Source organism: Aulonocara stuartgranti (assembly GCF_965226115.1).
Source record: "Aulonocara stuartgranti genome assembly, chromosome: 15".
Classification (NCBI taxonomy): domain Eukaryota; kingdom Metazoa; phylum Chordata; class Actinopteri; order Cichliformes; family Cichlidae; genus Aulonocara; species Aulonocara stuartgranti.
This window is the reverse complement of record NC_138951.1, coordinates 7,643,830-7,662,753: the sequence shown is the minus strand read 5'-3', so window position 1 is coordinate 7,662,753 and position 18,924 is coordinate 7,643,830. Positions and strand designations below refer to the sequence as shown.

Sequence of the window (18,924 nt, the reverse complement as noted above, 5' to 3'; positions counted from 1 at the left end):
CCGCTGACCTCAATCGCTCTCCCTAAGGTTTGGAGCTAAAAGGTTAGTCAACAGGCCCTTGAAGTTTTTGGGGAGGTTTTATAGTATTAAACAAAGACTTCTCTTCCTTCGAGGCTTTTAAATAAATCTATTTTGCTCTATTTTCTTAGCGTATTGTGATCAGTTTTTGAGATTTTCTTCCCTCCCTATTTTCCCCTCAATCTCATTCCCTGCCTCCACGCAGCCGGGTCATTGTTGTCTGCATTATGACTTTGCTCCTTTTCAAAGAAAGTACCCCCCCTCCCTTACCCCCCAGGTTAATGAGCCTCAGGACTGCCCCTTTTCTCTCCGTCCCTCTCTGGTTTTTTCACGCTCCCTCTATCTGTCTGCCTCCCGTGTAATTTTCTTCCCGCCTCTTGTCGGTCTCTCCGTCTTTTTGTCTTCTTGTTGCTGTTGCCAAGATGCAGTTAGAGTTGTTTTGGATACTGGTATAATAACTTTGAATACCCCACCCCAACCAAACACACACACAATGATTTGTCCCTGCTGCACTGAGCTGTACAAGCTGCACCAACCGTTTTTTGATGGGCTTTTATGTGGAGTTGTAGATTAGTAATCTGTCAGAGTGAATATCACATCACATCTGATCACCCCACTCTAATGCAATTTCATTATGAAAGCAAAATGCCTCACTCTGTACCTGTCAGGGACTCGACACAGCATTATGGACACCTGTGATGGATAGCCATTGAGACTACCAGTGAGTCATTTTAAAAGGAAACTGAAATCTATTCACTGTGCTGTTATTATAGTCTTTGAATTGGATTGGAGAGGGTGGAGATGCAGCGGCGGGGAGTGCAGGAGCAAAATGGCATCATAGGGATAAAATTAAACATTTAAGGCACCATAAGCAACAGTATTTTATTGTAAAAATAGCACTTTTTTTTGAAAAGTACTGCGGTGAAAATTCTTCCACTCTGCAGCACCGTGTGGGGTCGTTTCCAGCTGCAGGTGGCTGTGGGAGAGCAAAGCAGCTTGGGCTCAGAGGAGAGTGTATCCTAGACTTTTTATCTGCTGGAAGACAAGAGTAACAGGATTGCAAATGAACGGCGATGCTACTCTGATATGTAAATGGGCAAAAGTTGCCAAACTGCAACAGTATTTCTAAAGGTTGTAATTTGATTTAGAGAAGGCAACTTGGTTAAAAGCTCAGCCACAGTTTTTGGTGCTCGAACGTTTTTGATTCTGCTACTTTGGATTTATTCTACTGCACCAAAGCAGTTGAGCTTTGATTTCCAAGCTCTTTGAAGGCAGCAGTCGCTGTGATAACACTGGTACAGTTGTTTGGTTTTCCTATCAAGACCTTAGTTGTCTTGCTCAGTGCCTTACTGTGCGTGTCCGTGTATGTTTTTGTGGGCTTGTAGAGGGGTCAGTAGCGCGTGGCCATGGTTTACTCAGTGGGTGGTTAAAAGCAGCCAGTCTTTTTGCCTACCAAATAAGTTGTGATTGGAAGCTGCTGATTTACATGGCAGGAAACCGGCTGAATTGGACCTCAACCTCAACAAGCCAAGAATAGAGTGGGAGAGATGTACGGATAGTGTGTGGGGTGTGTGTACAGCAGTTTTCTTTTTTGGGGTTTTTGTTTTGGAAGTTAGGCCTGGCGTCAAAGAGCTGCATGCAATGTAAGTGTTAGGGTGTTTATGAAGACACATGCTTTGACAATGTGTCCGTAAGAATGTGCGTGCCAGGAGGTGTAGTGTGTTCCCGATCGTAGGAATCTGAAGTGTATGCGGTGAAGACTACGTTTTTTATTTTTACATCCACGCACAAAAGTCTGACGCCACAATGCGAGCGAGCGTGTGCGCAGGTGTGTGTGTGAGCGCAGATCACATGCCTGCAAGCCTACTGTACGCTTCAGCTGGTTTCAAATGCTTTTTCTCCTCGGCATGGTGACAGAGAGTCTGTTGTGGTCACATCCTAATCCAATAATAGAGCCATGATACACACTTTAACATGCAGGCCTAGGAGAAGATTTATTTCCAGCTTTTATTATATAACTAATAATGGAAAGATTTTATTTAAATATATAAATACATTCTTTCATTTAGTTAAGGATTGACTTCTAACAAAAGCTGTACTTTCCACTTTATATTTCTTACAAAAAACACCTGCTCAGTTGTTGTATCTGGTGTAGGCTTCAGGCAGTTTATCAGGTCAAATTTGGTAAATGAGAGAAACAAAGAGAAAATAGATTGAAGACAATAGGCAATAAAAGTGGAAGGAATGTGAGTATATTTGGATTGAACATGACGGTGTGGATGATTGCTGGTTTAGCTATTTTCCTAGGTTTGCTTAAGCAATTGCTTCTCTGAAAACAAAGCAGTGTAATGAACAGCAGCTTTGCATATGGGGGAAATCACAAACGGCTGGTTTCTCTAACACTCGGACGGATGTGGAAACTGGTATGTGGTGTTGTTGAAGCGTTGTGGATTTGTGAAATTAAAAAACTGATGTATTCAACAGAAACTATGGCCTTTCTCATTCTTTTTTTAAACCTTTTAGCCAACAAATACATACCTGTGTTTGTGAAGAGATGTGAATCCATATATTAATTTCAAGTATATTCATTACACGATTGCTATCTGTGTAGATGATGCCAGAACTAATAAAACTAATATAAAACTAATCAAAGCCCACCGACCTGAAGGTCAGCTGCAAATATTAATAGCAATATCAAAGTGACTCATTAAATAAAGATGACTTCAAATTCTCCAACATAGATATATATTAAAATAAGATGCATACACACATCATATGTATTAAATTCTTTTTTCTTTTTTCTTTTTTTTTTGTCTCCAGGCATCTGGACAGGATGTCAGTGAGGGGCTTGGACCCCACCTGTCCCTCTTCTATAAAGCGTGAGCCTTCCAGCCCCAGCCCCAGCTCTCAGGGTGATGTCAGCCCGGCCCAGCCCAGTCCTGGAAGCTCTTCCTCGGACACAAACTCCAGCTACGGTCCTCTCACCAAAGGCCACAATCACAATAATGGGCAGGACTCACCAGGCCTCTTTAGTCACACAGCGGGGTTGGCCAGTAATGGAGGAGCAAATAGGTTGGTGTATGTATCATATTCTCCTTTATTTCATCTGTTTTACTCCATTTTGTATGTGAAATGATATTATTACTATATCTATGTATTACCCTTATTTTTACTCTTCCTTTTTCTCTCCAGGAGGTTTGGTGAGGAAGAAGGCCAAGTCAAGTGCGAATTCATGCTGGGCTCTGTCGCCAAGCGCCTATGTCTAGTGTGTGGTGACGTGGCGTCTGGCTACCACTATGGTGTGGCCTCTTGTGAAGCTTGTAAGGCCTTCTTTAAGAGGACCATCCAGGGTGAGACTGGCACTGTATATAAAACACACCTTCACAAACACGCTCAGCATTTATTGTGATTAGCATGGCTGATAATGCCTTCCTGCATCATATAAACCTGTTTTAGGAGCAACAAGGTGTAGATGTTCCCTGATCATTTGTTTTGGGAAAAACAAGCCCTGATCAGTTAGCTTGTAAGGAAGAGGACTCCCTTACTGCATTTATTTCACAAGCTTCCACCTTCAAAACTGCAGAAAGGCTTTAAATAAAGATCTGCTCGCAAGCAGCTGATATGCAGTTATACTTAGACCACTGTGTGTATAGTCAACATCGCTGAGTTTAGGTTTAAAGCTTGACATGTGTGCGCAATCGCTTCAGCCCTGAAGGAAGTCAGCAAGGAGAGCCGGCAGCATGCAGTTTGTGTGTTTTAAAGGGATTGTCCCCTCTTGGCCCAGCTCAGGAGCCTGACAGGAAGCGTTTAGTTTAGGCCTCTAGAAGTTGGCTACTCTAGATGAGTTCACAGAGCAAGCTTCACTGGCTGTCGCATCAGACAAAGCAGATCTGGCTCATCAGATACTTCCTATCGCTGATCAAGGGTGGCAGCTAAAAGCACCCCCAACTGGCAGAAAGCCATCAGACTTAACATACACCTTGGGTTGCCAGTTAGTGTGGAGAACATGTATGGTTTTGTATTTTTTTAAAATGTGGACATTTACCACAACCTTATAGTGAAATTTACTTAATAGGGTAATCAGGATCACTTATCAGGGTAATCAGGGTCAGTTACAAGTCGAGACCACAAATACATTAACCCTCTGGTATAATTTACCACAACTTTATAGTGAAATTAACTTGTTAGGGTAATCAGTCAGTTATGGGGTAAGACCACAAATACATAACAGAAAACCTGAGATCCAACATGGTGCAAATAAGGAACAGTCTAAAGAACTACAACCTTAAAGTCAGCGTATCTACCCAATCTACCCAATTTCGCTGTGCAAGAAACTGCACAATGACAATAAAAAGCTCTAAGTCTAAGTATCTCAGCCTTGGTTTAAATTATAACATTTCCTTTTGAAAAAAAATTCTGTTTCTCAAAAGTACCTCAGTTTAGATCCTTTACAGATGCCAGTGAGGTTTGCTGTGTAATCTCAACATTTTCTCAGACATAACATTGAGATAGCAGTGACAATGAGTAATACTGAATTGCTGCTTCATTGTTTGCAAAGCAACTACTAAGTCCCCCCCCCCCCTCCCCCCTTCTCACTTGTTATCCTCCAGGTAACATCGAATACAGCTGTCCAGCATCCAATGAATGTGAAATCACCAAGAGAAGACGGAAATCTTGCCAGGCTTGTCGATTTGTGAAATGTCTGGCAGTGGGCATGTTGAGAGAAGGTCAGCTATATCCTAAAAAAAAAATCCTTTTCCGATCCTTGTCAAAACCTTACTCGAGCTGCCTTTTTTTCTGAGATCGATCAGTCGGTGGCAGAATTTCAAATCTCCTCTTTCAGACAGTTGAGAAAGAGAGTGAAGCCTAATACAAGTCTGACTGCAATTACTTTGTAGTGCATTCCTCTAAACAATAACCTAGTAAACCCTTGACAGTAGTTGTGTAAACTCAAATGAAACCTAAAACTTCTGACAGTTAAACTTCAAGCCCTCTGTTCCGGCTACGAGGTGCGTGTGTGTAGGTAATTTGTATGTGTGGTAAACACAAGTTTGAACAATGCAGAGCTGTATCTTAGATGGGAGGAGGAGAAAGCTAATAACTGCTCATCTGTGTCAGTCTTTGCTTCATGAGTCTTCCTCTGAAATAGCCTATGGACATGTGCCAACTTGTGTAGGTGTGTGAGCAGTGCTGCAGCAGCTATTAAGATAACAGAGCGCGCTGTGAGCTGCATCAAATGTAAAACAGAAGAGAGTTTAAGGGCAGATTAAACTAGAATGGGATAAGTTACCTATTAAAGCCTACTGAGCCTGCTGTTTTGCAGTAATCAATAACATTCTGCCACTTCTTACATCAGAATTATAGGATCTGTGCTAACAGATCCCAGTCACCTTACAGAGTATTTATACTTATTAAATACTACTACAATACAATACATCAAATAAGTTTAGCAATGAGCTTTCATGTTCCTGCCTTTTTTCTATAGCTAAGGTCCACCCTGCAAAATTTCATCATACATGCTCAAAAACATGAGATGACAGTGGTAAATATGTTCCACTGGTACTCTGTGAGTGTGGTCAGGTGCTCCTTTAGTGTCACTATGTGCCTGCGGTGTGACATATTATCCAGATTTAGAAGTGACTCAAAAAGGAAAACATTAGCGACCTCCTACAGTACCGGCCACTCGTTGCCTTCTGCGTATGTCCACGAGAAGATAAGGAAGAGAGAGGGGAGCTGATGAAACGCATGAGTGGGTGGGTGGGGGGTGAAATCCAAGGCATAAGAGAGAGTAAATAGAATTATTAGGCATTGTTGTCAGCATCACACACCATGTAATTCACAAGAGCCATATTGAAATCAAAAACCTTTATTCAGTGTTTTCAAACTATGGATTAATTCAGCTGGGTACACAGTTGTGATAGCTTCATCCATTTTAATCTCCACGTATGAAAGCTAGAAAGATGGCGTTCTAATCTTCAAAGGCATGTGGGTCAAAGTGGAAGACGCGAGGGAAGTGTCAGCTACCTTTCTGAACCTGTGCTTTTTCTCTTTATTTTCTCATTTATTATGTTTTGGTGACAGGCAGAATACAAGAGGGATGTAGTTACCCATTGCATTATCTTCACTGATCCCCAGAAAACAGACCAATCCTGTGCATCAGAGGCATGTCAACCTCTGTGCATCATGCAGGGTCTAACAAAAAACTCACCATGCTGCTTTATTGCTATTGGCGTTTGTTTTTTCCTTAGTAAAGGTTCTGTTTCTTCTGGGTCAGCACTGTTCTGGTTTGATTTCATCTCTATATTGATTTTACCATTTTCTTTTTAAAATTAAAGACCTTTTTCTTCCTTAAGAGTTATGTCTTAAAAACATAGGCTCATAACACAACAATGGCTGCTGCAACAGATATACCGTTACCTCTTTGCATTTGCAATCCTCCTCTGAATGTTAAACGCAGTTTGCAGGTTGATGGGCTTCACAGAAAGTTCTCATTAGATTCCATAAAAGTGGATCTAACTTTCTCTGTCTGCAAAATAAATGATTAGATCCCAAATTCAGTGAATATGAGCAGTCAGAGATGCTGTCGGTGGAATTTGATAGCTCATTGTGTTGTTCACTGAGAAGTGAAATGTTCCAAGTTTGAGGCCTTGACGAAACACAAACGCCTTGGAGGGTTGGATCAGGAAGGGCATCCTGCGTAAAAATCTGTGCCAAATCAAATATGTGGATCTATCTGCTGGGAATAAGGGAGTAGCCCGACAAGTTTCTACTCTCCCGTGACGTACGCTGTCTCACAAATTTCAAGACTTAATGTCCATCATATAAAACCTAGAGAGCATATATTATGGCCTGTCTGCTGACAGATTATCATAATTTCGGGCAGCCTCTCTTTTGGTTTGGTTTGGTTTGTCAACTTCTCAGATGACTCCAGCTACTTTTTTTGGTCTAATGCTAAACCAATAGAAACAATGGGTAACAATTGCTAAAATGCGACCCAGGTTGCAATAAAGTGCAATGATAATTTAATACCACCTCTTCGTTGCTAAGCACACAACAGCATCTGGTCATTGCAGCTGTGTATAAATGTGCTTGTAAGTTATTGATATACAGAATAATAGCATCTTTACACGTGTTTGTGTTTAAACATGTCAGTCAGCAGCAGCCATATTTATGCTCATGCCACTGTGTTCTTGTGAGCAGGACTGTCTCTGCCCTTCTTCTAAATTAGCTGCTTTTAATGGGATGGGTGCGTGGCGGGGGAGGGGTGGGGGCATCAGCAGCATCCCAGTCTACCTCTCAGCCCTCTCTTCTCTTTGCTTTCCCTCCTCCCTCATAAATTCCTCCAGATGCCTTGTGGGACTCCTGGACCTCCATGAAATGGGAACTGCCCCTCGTAACTCTGGCTGTAAGCGCCCTCGTAATGCGCTTCATCGTGTATCGTAATGCCGCTCTTCCCTGGGGAGGCCGTAGTAAAGCCAGAGACAGAGGAGCTGTGAGGTTTAATGGGGAGAGTCAGAGCCATATTAAAAACACAGCTAAAAGACACATAGACCTCAGGCAGGATTTGATTAAGCTTTGTTTAGTCCCCATTTCTACAGTTGCTAGTGCTACTCAGAACAGTAAAAATTAGTATTTTAGGAAATGTGAAAATTATTTTGAAAATAGATGTTATAAAGCAGAAACTATGTGATTCTGTGTTTTTATGGTTTAATGGTTTATGTTTCTAAGAAATATGGCCAATGGTGCAACAATTCCCTGACTAGCCCCCACCTTTCTGTTTTGTCTTACTGTCTAATCTCTACTTCCTCCCGGCTGGAGTTACCTTTTCTTAGGGGTGTTAATCATTCAGCATTAATCAGCATTCTGAGAAAAGCATCAGGACAGAGGAAAGATAACGCCACAGTGCTGTTAGTAGCACCATGTGTATATTTGTCGCAATATCCGAGGAGTGTTGGGATTGTTTATACTAAACACTAAACCACGCTAACAAGGATCAGTCTGGATCAGCGGCTGGATTTCTCTGTTTCTCAACCACCTGTATGTATGCAGGGTGCATTTTAGGAACCTGTAAAAGCGTCTCATGTGGAAGTCCATATCCCTTCAAAGGAAGATGGTCTGATGTAAGAGGCAAAAAATAAATATGACTACTCCCTGTTTATCAAACTGAGATGGGCTGTTCAGAGGAACAGGAAGGAGGTGTGCGTGAATATCTGTTTTGTTATCCACAAAAGCTATTCTTGGCCCTCTGGTTGTCAGCACATTCCACTGTGAAAACTTACACTCAGTTCTGATGTGTGTTGTAACTCTCACATGTGAGTGGAAACAAATATGCCTGCATGAAAGCTCATTTTTTTCTACTAATCAAACCACAAAAAAGTGTTTGACTGAATCCCGTTTGCCAACGGTGTTAAATCTAATAACAACACATAGGAGGCACCCACATCCTCATCCAGCTAATCCATACTCGCCCCTTATGACATCACCAGCAGGTCAGGGGGCATTAACTTTCCACAGCCAATCTCTCCTTTAATACCTTGCTCATCTTCTTCAGCTTTAACTTCTCAGTCTTCACAAATCTTAAAACTTAGCGAACACGTGATCTAAATTTATTTGTATGTCATTGATGTTCTGCATCCATATTGATATTAAGTTTTCTTTCTTGCTCTTGTGAAGCACAGTATATTAAAAGTATGACCATAGACTGTATATAAAAGATGAAAATGAAGACGAACACGACCCCTGGTTATAAAGGGAAGTCAGAATATATAGAAGTGTATAGGAATATAACTTTACTTTTCACTTGATTTATGATCTAAACTCATTAGGTTCATGCCCCGATCATAGGTTTCAGGGCTTACCTAATACAACATGATTTCAATTTTGTAAGAATTTGCAAAATTTTGTAAAATACATTCCCATTTGGATTACAATAGATAATAAGGCATACAGTTTAGGACAAGCATTAACAATTTATTTTGTCCAAGGTGCCACATGAGAAATTGGGGCTGTTTTGGAGGGCTGCACAACAATATTGTTGTGCCACAACAGTCCCAGTTTCACCAATATTGGTATGTGGCTCTCCACAGCCGTCCCGGTTTCACCAATATTAGTGTGTGGCTTTCCACAACAGTCCCAGTTTCACCAATACTGGCATATGGCTCTCCACAACAGTCCCAGTTTCACCAATATTAGTGTGTGGCCCTCTACAACAGTCCCAGTTTCACCAATATTAGTGTGTGGCCCTCCACAACAGTCCCAGTTTCACCAATATTAGTGTGTGGCCCTCCACAACAGTCCCAGTTTCACCAATACTGGCATATGGCTCTCCACAACAGTCCCAGTTTCACCAATATTAGTGTGTGGCCCTCCACAACAGTCCCAGTTTCACCAATATTAGTGTGTGGCCCTCCACAACAGTCCCAGTTTCACCAATATTAGTGTGTGGCCCTCCACAACAGTCCCAGTTTCACCAATATTAGTGTGTGGCTTTCCACAACAGTCCCAGTTTCACCAATATTAGTGTGTGGCCCTCTACAACAGTCCCAGTTTCACCAATATTAGTGTGTGGCCCTCCACAACAGTCCCAGTTTCACCAATATTAGTGTGTGGCCCTCCACAACAGTCCCAGTTTCACCAATACTGGCATATGGCTCTCCACAACAGTCCCAGTTTCACCAATATTAGTGTGTGGCCCTCCACAACAGTCCCAGTTTCACCAATATTAGTGTGTGGCCCTCCACAACAGTCCCAGTTTCACCAATATTAGTGTGTGGCCCTCCACAACAGTCCCAGTTTCACCAATATTAGTGTGTGGCCCTCCACAACAGTCCCAGTTTCACCAATATTAGTGTGTGGCTTTCCACAACAGTCCCAGTTTTACCAATACTGGCATATGGCTCTCCACAACAGTCCCAGTTTCACCAATATTAGTGTGTGGCCCTCCACAACAGTCCCAGTTTCACCAATATTAGTGTGTGGCCTTCCACAGAAGTCCCAGTTTCTCATGTGGCCCATTGAGAAATGAATTGCCCATCCCTGTTTTAGGAAGCAGCTACCAATTATTCCCTTGCATGTCACATTTGTCTTCACACATTCCTGTTTCAAATCTCCATATTTTGTCTCCCTTTCTGTCTTCATTTATTTATTTGTACTATTTGTATTTTTATGTTCTATTTCTATTGTATATATTAATCGGAATCTGTGGGTGGACAGCAAAGAAAGAATTTCATTGCACAGAGAAATGCCTTTGTCTCTTGTGACACATGACAATAAACACTTCGAATCTTGTATCTTGAACAGTAAGATGTTGATGGCTCAGCTCAAGGGTTCAAGCAGGTTACAGTGGCTGTGTTCATATTTTATGTGCGGTCTAAAAGTATGATTACCCCGTGGTTCTGTACTTTAGGTGAATGGTTGGATGCTATTTTTGTTGCACATGTAAGTTATATTACAGAGATGCAAATCATTTATGTATTACAGCTTCTTTTGAGTAGTTGATATTGAAAACTGCTTTGTAGCACCTAAAGAACTGTTCATTTAGCTTAAAAATTACTAAGAAATCCCTTTTGAATTATACAGCTGGATATTACCAAATATGTAAACAAATTAAAAAAAAGAGGCCTATTAAACATATCAGGTCCCCATAAGGAGAATCATGTGCTAACGGCTGTCTAAATGACTCAGGTAAAGTTTGTAGCATGCGTGCTTGTTGTTTTTGTCTGCTTCCACTTGTCTTTGCACTAGGATGATGTCGGAGTAAATGTGCAGTCATATTCGTTCTGTTCCCACTAGTGCTGTCAGCGTTAATCTCATTAAAATTACGTTAACGCCATAACGCAGCAAATCTCCGTTAACGAGTTACCGCGGATCGCCCCGTGCGTGGGGCTGGACGGCGTCAACACGTTAACGAGCTAACTGCGCTAACGCACTAGTTCCCACCAATTGAGCATTGCGTGGCACATCCAACATACTGTTTTATTTTTGTCCATCGGGGTCATACTTCACATGAAAACCAAAATAGTTCCAAACGCCAGATCTGAATGAGGGTGGGGTAGGTTCAATTTTGGGTAGCGTTGAGGCAGTTGCCATGTTGCAACAAGCTTAACTTCTGTCTCACTAGCTTGCGCTGCGCTCAGTGGATCTGCGCTCGACAGTGCAGCCTAGGCGGAGTAGTAAAACGCAGATCCACTGAGCTCTCAACACAGACAGCATCGTCAGAAGAAAAGTTGATAAAATAAATTAAAAATTTTGTGTCGATGCATATGTGTACCGAACCGTACCGTACCGAAAAGCACTGTATCGAACGGTTCAATACCGATACATGTATTGTTGCACCCCTAAAATGTGTATACATAGATAGATAGATAGATAGATAGATAAACATCTGGGAACCCTACTCTGGTTTTTTATTTTAATGCAAATATTGTTGAACTCTGGTGCCAAACCAGTGAGCAGATCACACAGCAAAACTCCGACGCACACTTCTGTGAAGTATTCATTACTGATATATTTGCTGAGAGTATTATGTACAAATAGACACTTGTCAATTTGTACATAATACTCTGACTGTAATGAGGCTGGCTGAATAATAGGCGCTGTGTAATATATAATTTGTGGATGATGCAGAGATAAGTACACATTGATTTGGTGTTTGTGTGTCAGACATGTCCACTTTTTTAAAAGTGTAAACACATGCAGTTTGATAGTTGTTAATATCCTGTTGGCTTACAGTAAAGGTTACCAGGCAGATTGCTATGCACAAACCTCTCCTCTAGCTCACCTTTGTCTCTCTTCATGGTACATTAACTCATAAAGTAGAAATTCTTTAAATAAATTCTATGGAATTATATGTTATAGTAAATCACACCTGTAAAATAGCTTTACAAACCACTGGTATGCAAGTGATTAAACCGCAAAACACATCTTGCATGTCCGACTAAGAGAACCTTATTTGATGTTCTTAATGTTGATGTAAGCGGTACATAAATATCTGCAGAAGTAAGACTAAGTACAGAAGGCTGCAGGCTCAAAGGCGTGGGGTATTACTGTGTGGTGTCAAGTGAGCAAATACCCTTGGCGTGTCTCTTACTGATGCCAATGCCATTAAGTATCTATTCAGGGGCACTACGGCTATTTACACTGTGTAGATTGGGCAATCCAACACCACTACTGAAGAGTTCCTGAGTCACGTTCACCTCAGTGGATGCATGCTTCGTCTTTGTAGAGACACATGGCGATTCCATGAGTATAAATCCCATCAGCTTCCCCTCGTCGAACTGCCTCATTTGGACACACACACACACACACACACACACACACACACACACACACACACACACACACACACACACACACACACACACTTAAATCCCTATCGTCATGGTGACTAGGTTATTGCCACAGTGCTTGTTAAGATGAGCAGTTGTCACCAGCTGCTCTAAAGTTGTTGAGTGTCATGTTACAGGATGCATGCTGCGGTGCCAGCATTGGACTTGTCCTGCCCATTCTCCTTGAGATGTCAGTATATTTTGCTTGGTAATTGACCAACTTCCTGTGGGTTTATTGGGTTTGACAAAAAAGCATTTTCCTGACACCCAAACTTTGTTTTTTTTAGTCATCATGAGAAACTTTCATTTGCTATTTGAGCATAAACTGTATAAAAAAGATGGACATAGCCACCATGACATCAACCGCTGGTTTCTAAGCTACCATTTTAAAGTCTGAAATTTCAGCATTGATGCTGTAGAGTCTGTCTTGTTTTATTTTGGCGTGAGAGGTTTTAGTGCTAGGCTATCAGCTAATGCTAGTATTTTTGGTACACTAGGTGGGCACACAACTGCATTGCAGGATGATTAGTTCAAACAACTGTATGTATGTACAAGGTCCATGGGAAAACCAGTCATCCTCAGATGAGATGATGTTCAGGAATAACACAGGAACCATCAAGTCTCCAGCCTTAGATTGAAAACTGCTGGAACACCAGTGTTCCCAAGCCACTGGAAAGCAAGATTTACATCTCCATGGACGGAGACGGTGCCAACCAAAAAAAAAGCCAGTCCTCTAAAATTGACATCTTCGAGCTCCACTGAAATTCGCAGCTCCCCACACTGACAAATGCCTTCTAGAGAAAAGTTTTATGGCCAGAAAAGACAAAGATTACTGCCTGTTATTGTCAAATAGCTCAGTGTGTTTACTATTGCCAAGCATGGTAGTGGCAGCACAATGCTCTGGGGGTGTTTTGCTGCCAGTGGGACTGGTACAGTCCACAAGTGTATGGAAGACTACCTCCAAATATATAACCTAAGTGTAAGAGCTAGACAGTTAAAACTTGAACACAACTGGATTCCAACCAATTGTGCCAAGAAGAGTGATCAAATATTCAGTCAGAATTCTGTTGCAAGCTACCAAAAGCATCTGGTCGAGGTGAAACAATGCTAAGAAACTAAATATAACACTTAGCAGCTACCTGTGCCATTTATATACCTTCAAAACATTAGTTTAAACAAGGATTTGTTTCAAACACACTTAATGTCACTCAAAATGAAATGGCAGTAATTTATTTTGTGTAAATGAGTGGACGTTAGCATGAAAAAAAGGACAAACAGGCATCTATATTTATAACATGACTGTCATTCTTTATGATCCACATGTTTGAATTGGCCAAGATTTTATGCCGGATGCCCTTCGTGACAAAATCCTCCTCATTTATCCGGGCTTGGGAAAGTTTCCAAGATTACTGGTTTGTGGCTATGCTAAACATCATTGTCCTCTGTTTGTGTTTATGTAGGTGTGCGTCTGGACCGGGTCCGAGGTGGCAGACAAAAGTACAAGAGAAGAATAGATGCCGAGAACAGCCCATATCTACACCCTCAGAATGCCTTGCCACAGAAAAAAACATGTAAGTGTAAAAATAAAATGTTCTAATAAGTGTTAATGGAGTCATTTCTTACGGTTTAAGTTGTGGTTTGGGAGCCAAAACAGTCCACTAATGTTTTCTGTCATTTTGTCTGTCAAAGCACAAGCAAACAAAATTTTATTGCTTTATAATACAATTAATTTTCAATGTTTTATTCTAAGTGCTTATTTAAAGCTACCTCATTTTCAAACATCAGGTTAGCAGTGCATTCTGAAGTCAGATGTTGGAGCTGGGAGTGACGTCACTCCTGACATGAGCGTGCTCCAGTAGTAAAGCCAGAAAAGCAAGGATAAAGCAAAGTTTTTTAGGTTATTCTAGTCAACTAAAACTCAGCTAAAATCTAAAATTAGATATAAAAACATTTTAGTTAACAGCAACACAGATAAAAAAATAGGAAAATACAAAACTATAATGACTGTTCAGGCATCACTAGCAATCCAATGCTTGTTTTTTGCACTTTTTTTTTAACTTTTGCATGAGTGTGTGTGTCTTTTGTGTCTTCTCTTCAAAGGAAATCCTAATATCAATGAGATCAATTGATCAAAAGTTATGATATTAATAAACTCTAACTCATTTTAGTCTCTGTAGGTGGTGTGGTGGAGAACAAGGTGGTATCTCTGCTGCTGGTTGCTGAGCCAGAGGGCATCTTTGCCATGCCGGATCCCACGGTACCCGAGAGCGACATCAAGGCTCTGACCACTTTGTGCGACCTGGCTGACAGAGAATTGGTGGTCAACATCGGCTGGGCCAAGCACATCCCAGGTATGATTCCGGCTGGTCTCCCCTGCCTCACTCACTCTCCTCGCACAAGCACACCGCACACATTAGCTCCATTAAGTCTCTAATCAGATCAGTGGAAGGATTGTTCTGACTTGTAGCAGCCAAGACACTCACGGGAAGCCCAGAGGAGGGAGGTAATGTTGGCTTGGCTGCGTGTTATCTGTCCGTCAAGCTCCTGTGTGTGCGTGTATGTGTGTGTATGCGCCGTGCCCTTGCTGACCAAAGTGTGCTCCTAATATATCAGCCAGATGAGCCGCGGCCACCTGGAAGTTTTAATTCATTTCCTGGGCCGCAGGCGTCTCCCTGTGCAGTCTGAATTATGGAAATCCTCCTGGCACTTGGAGCACACTTAGCTTCTCCTCTGACACAGGAACAGTGGAAGGATGTCCGGAGATTTGTTTTTCCTTCTTTGAATGCACGTGTAGAAAGCAGAGGGGAAGTGCATTCTAAAAGCTTAGTGGGATTAATACAGCTTTGTTGATGGTTGTAATCATGTGCCACAGAGGTATGCAGACTGGATCTGCTTTTGATATTGCAGGTTTAGACCCAGGAATGATAAAAGGAACACAATTCAGAAGCAGTTTACACACTTTGAGAGGTTGTTTCGGACCACCTTTCGATACAAGATGCTCCAAACTGGTGAAATGAGTTCTCATAATCCTGCAGCGCCTTCAAGAGTGGGATACTTTCGTTATCAGAGTGTACGGAGACTGCTTTAGATTGGTGCTGAAGTGAAAATGTAATAACTGTGGAAAACAGGGATGGCATTTTAGGCTTTATTTTCATTACTGATTGTATTTAATTTAGTCATTCAACTCATTTGTCAGAAAATAGTATTTAAAAAAAGACCATTAAAGCTAATGTCTTCAAAATTCAATCATCAGTACAAAAAAAAAAGCTGTTCCATTTGCGATCAAACAGAGAAAGTGGTAGTGACTCAAAGAAAAGTCTGTTCAATTTCATATTGACTGGCTAACAATCATTTAACAAAAAGGATAAGGCCTGCTAGTTGGACATTCATCCAAAAAATCCATGCTTTGCAGTGAAAACATATTTTGTTTTCCTTTATTTTAAGTTTGAGTCGTGGTTCCTGACATGTGCAAATACAGCATAGTGAGTTTGTGAAGGTGGAAAATTAACATTCAGTGGAACTGAATTCAACTGCAGGTTAACTGAATCATTATTCACACCAGCTCATCAGACAGTTTTATCATCGGTCTTGATTCTGCTCTTACATATATGTATATATACACATATACACATATATACACATATATATATATGTCCAGACCCAAAACACGACAGGGGAAACACCTGGGATTTTTTTTGTTGATGCCTCATCTCTAAAATGCTTACAATACAAACAAAAACCCCTCTCTCACCTACATTCGCCTCCATGCTCGCCCCTACGAAGCGAACATGAAGCAATCATTTGAGTGTGTGTTGGTGTTTGGTGTCCGTCATCAGCGTTTCCATTGTTCTCTTATAATACCCACTCCCCTCACCCACTTCTCACCTCCCGGGGCCCCTGCTGTCTGCGTTTCTCCCGTTGTTTGGCTCTTTACTGTCAAGACAGATGGGAGTCCGAGTGATGGGTGTATTTGTGGCCCTTTTGCCAGTGGAAGGTTTACTGGGAGAGCGGAGCAGCGGTGCACATGTACCTTGGGGTGGGGGTGGGGGGCTTTGATTTTTGAAATTCAATCAAAATGTCAAGCACATCTTAATCAAACTTCTGAAATGTCACAAAAAAGCTGTGAAAATATTTTAACTACTTCAGTGTCATATAACCTTTAATATGTAGATATATATATTTTTATCTTAAATCACATAATACATGGGCTCCATTATTATTGTTATATTATATTTTTTAAATGGCATTTCACTGAATTCCGACTCTTGAGGCCCAACCTGCTGCTATGTATTCAGCACACGTTTCACTCGCTATAACGTATCGTTAGATAAATTGATCCATGCTACTTCCACTTAAAGCTGGAGCCAGTTGGCCAAGCTCAGTGATAAAGAGTGGAAACAGGTGAGACCTGTTCAAATAATCTGATATTTTTAAGTGTGAATAAAAGTTACTGCTCAAGTCCCAACCTGGACACCACTCTGTTATCTAAAAACATTGCCCCTTTAGTGCTCAGCCTTCTAGACAGTGTCAGAGGCATCAAAATCACAGCGGTGATAAAGAAAAAAGCAGATTACAGATGAGATTGGCCAAAGAGGATATGACAAGCATCTCAAAATAAAAGACACAAAAAAGGGAAGAACAGACATGACAATAGGATCTTTTATGGAACAGGTTGAGGGTGTAAAAGATATAAAGAAAGCTCAGCTGACAGGAAACAAAGAGAAAATGTAGATTGAAGAGACACATGCACTCAGAATACGAGTATTTAAAAAAAGACTGGCCTTTCCTAGCAGCGTAATGGCCATGTCACATCAGCTCTGGGTGAGTGGCAGGACACACGGCCCCCACTGTTGAGAGAATCGGGGTCCTGGGCAAAGTGGCCCGGGCCATCTGAGTTCTTTGCCCAGGGGGAGGTGAGTGTGATGTGGCTACTGTCCTGGCTGTTCCCCCTCCTCCTTGTCTGCTCTTATCAGGCAGATTGACAGTGATGTGGTCTGAAGTCTGAGGGCCGGACTGGCAGATGAGCTGGCTAAAGACCAACTGCCCTCTTTGTTTTTGGCCTTTTTGAGTCCGTGATGCAAGTTGGCTGTCAAATGAATATGCTTAAAGGGTGACTGTAGTGTGACTGTCCATGCGCCGTTGTTGATATGATCCAAACACGTGCAAGACTTTTCTCCTCCTTGTTGCCCTCGGTAAATGTTTGCCTGGTCCATTTAATGCATGATCTTTTCTTTTTATTGATGGTTTAACTTTACCTCAAAATCTATCAATATATTGCTTGCGATTTCATCATGCAGGCTCAAACACGTACTCGTGCTGGTCTTTCTCTCTGATCGATGATCCTGCGCCGGAATACTGATCCCTATTGGCCAATAAAATTGTGCACAGACAGCTTTTCCAATCAATCAGGGAGTGATAGTGGGGGGAAATGGGTGCCACTGACGTCCCTGTACTGATTGTAAAGAGAAGTGGATCCTGATAACAATCACCAGTGGTGTCAAAAATACAAACACCTCCCACTCCGCTCCCTCGCTCTGTAAAATCATTCATTTAATTACAGTAAACGTGTGCAAGTATGTGTGTAAATGTAGGTTTATGCGGGGGCTGTGGGTGGGTTTAATCATACTCCTGTGGGGTGTAATTGTCAATCAAAGCAGGCACGTCCTACAGAGAGTAATTAGATTCACCACCTATTCACTCCCTGTGTCCTTTGTAATGCCCTTTGCCGTGTGGCCTTCCCTTGTGTAAAATCATTTTGTTTTATGCAAATTCTCTATCATTGCTTATATTAATAAGCATGGATAACCAGGTTTATGCTAAGCTGAGCTTCACAGAAAGTAAGACCAGAATGTATACAAGCAAAGGACTTTATAACTAAGAGACAACGCTAAACGTTAGCTTTGTCTAATAACAATATAACAATGTGTCATCACCGTACAGTTATGTATAATAGGCATGGAGCTCTAAAGACGTGAGAAAGAGCATTTGGTGTTTATCATTGCAGGTGGTTTATTATGTATTAATTGAATTAGTTTAATGAAATAGGAACGCACTTGAAAACACTGCAAGAACTCCCATAAGTAGCCTAATCCCACTGTAGCCTATTAAAGTCCTTTTGTGCGTCAAGGCTCAGCACAGGACACAGGAAAGAATTGTCTTTGACAGTAAGAACCACACAGTGAACTTTATGTTAAATAGATGTAGTGTTTTGAGCTCTACAATACAAGCCACATTTACACCTTCATGCACACATTCATAAAATGATTTAATCTATACAGGCTTAGTTTATCATATGGACACACACTCACACTGTTGATGCATCAGCAATTTGGTGTTTAGTATTATTCCCAAGCACTCTTCAACACAAGGACTGGTGGAGCTGGACTTTCAACCAGTGACCCGCTTTACCCTCTAAGCCAAAGCGATGCAAGTCAGTGTTATCAGATTCAAGTCACGTTTTCATAAAACTGGTTTCATTAAAGTGAGAAATTGTGTTATGGCCGAGATCTTTACATTCAGGATAGACAATGATCTGCAATTTCTGTATTTAGTGCTGGGATTTAAGATCTGTTTGAGTTAA

The 18,924-nt window shown here is 41.4% G+C and overlaps 1 protein-coding gene across 6 annotated transcripts in view; it reads left to right on the top strand.

Annotated features, from left to right (window-relative positions):
- Positions 1-18,924, top strand: part of LOC309689967 (estrogen-related receptor gamma-like) — a 33,770-nt gene that overhangs the window by 11,858 nt on the left and 2,988 nt on the right. For 4 of the 6 annotated variants that reach the window (XM_082506721.1, XM_082506720.1, XM_082506722.1 and 1 more), the window contains exons 2-6: positions 2,839-3,096; positions 3,211-3,368; positions 4,629-4,745; positions 13,805-13,915; positions 14,513-14,695. In XM_082506721.1, coding sequence (XP_082362847.1) covers positions 2,852-3,096; positions 3,211-3,368; positions 4,629-4,745; positions 13,805-13,915; positions 14,513-14,695 — 814 coding nt within the window. In that variant the 5' untranslated portion in view covers positions 2,839-2,851. The remainder of the gene's footprint in view (positions 1-2,838; positions 3,097-3,210; positions 3,369-4,628; positions 4,746-13,804; positions 13,916-14,512; positions 14,696-18,924) is intronic. The other 2 variants (XM_082506718.1, XM_082506719.1) reach the window with 2 other exon arrangements.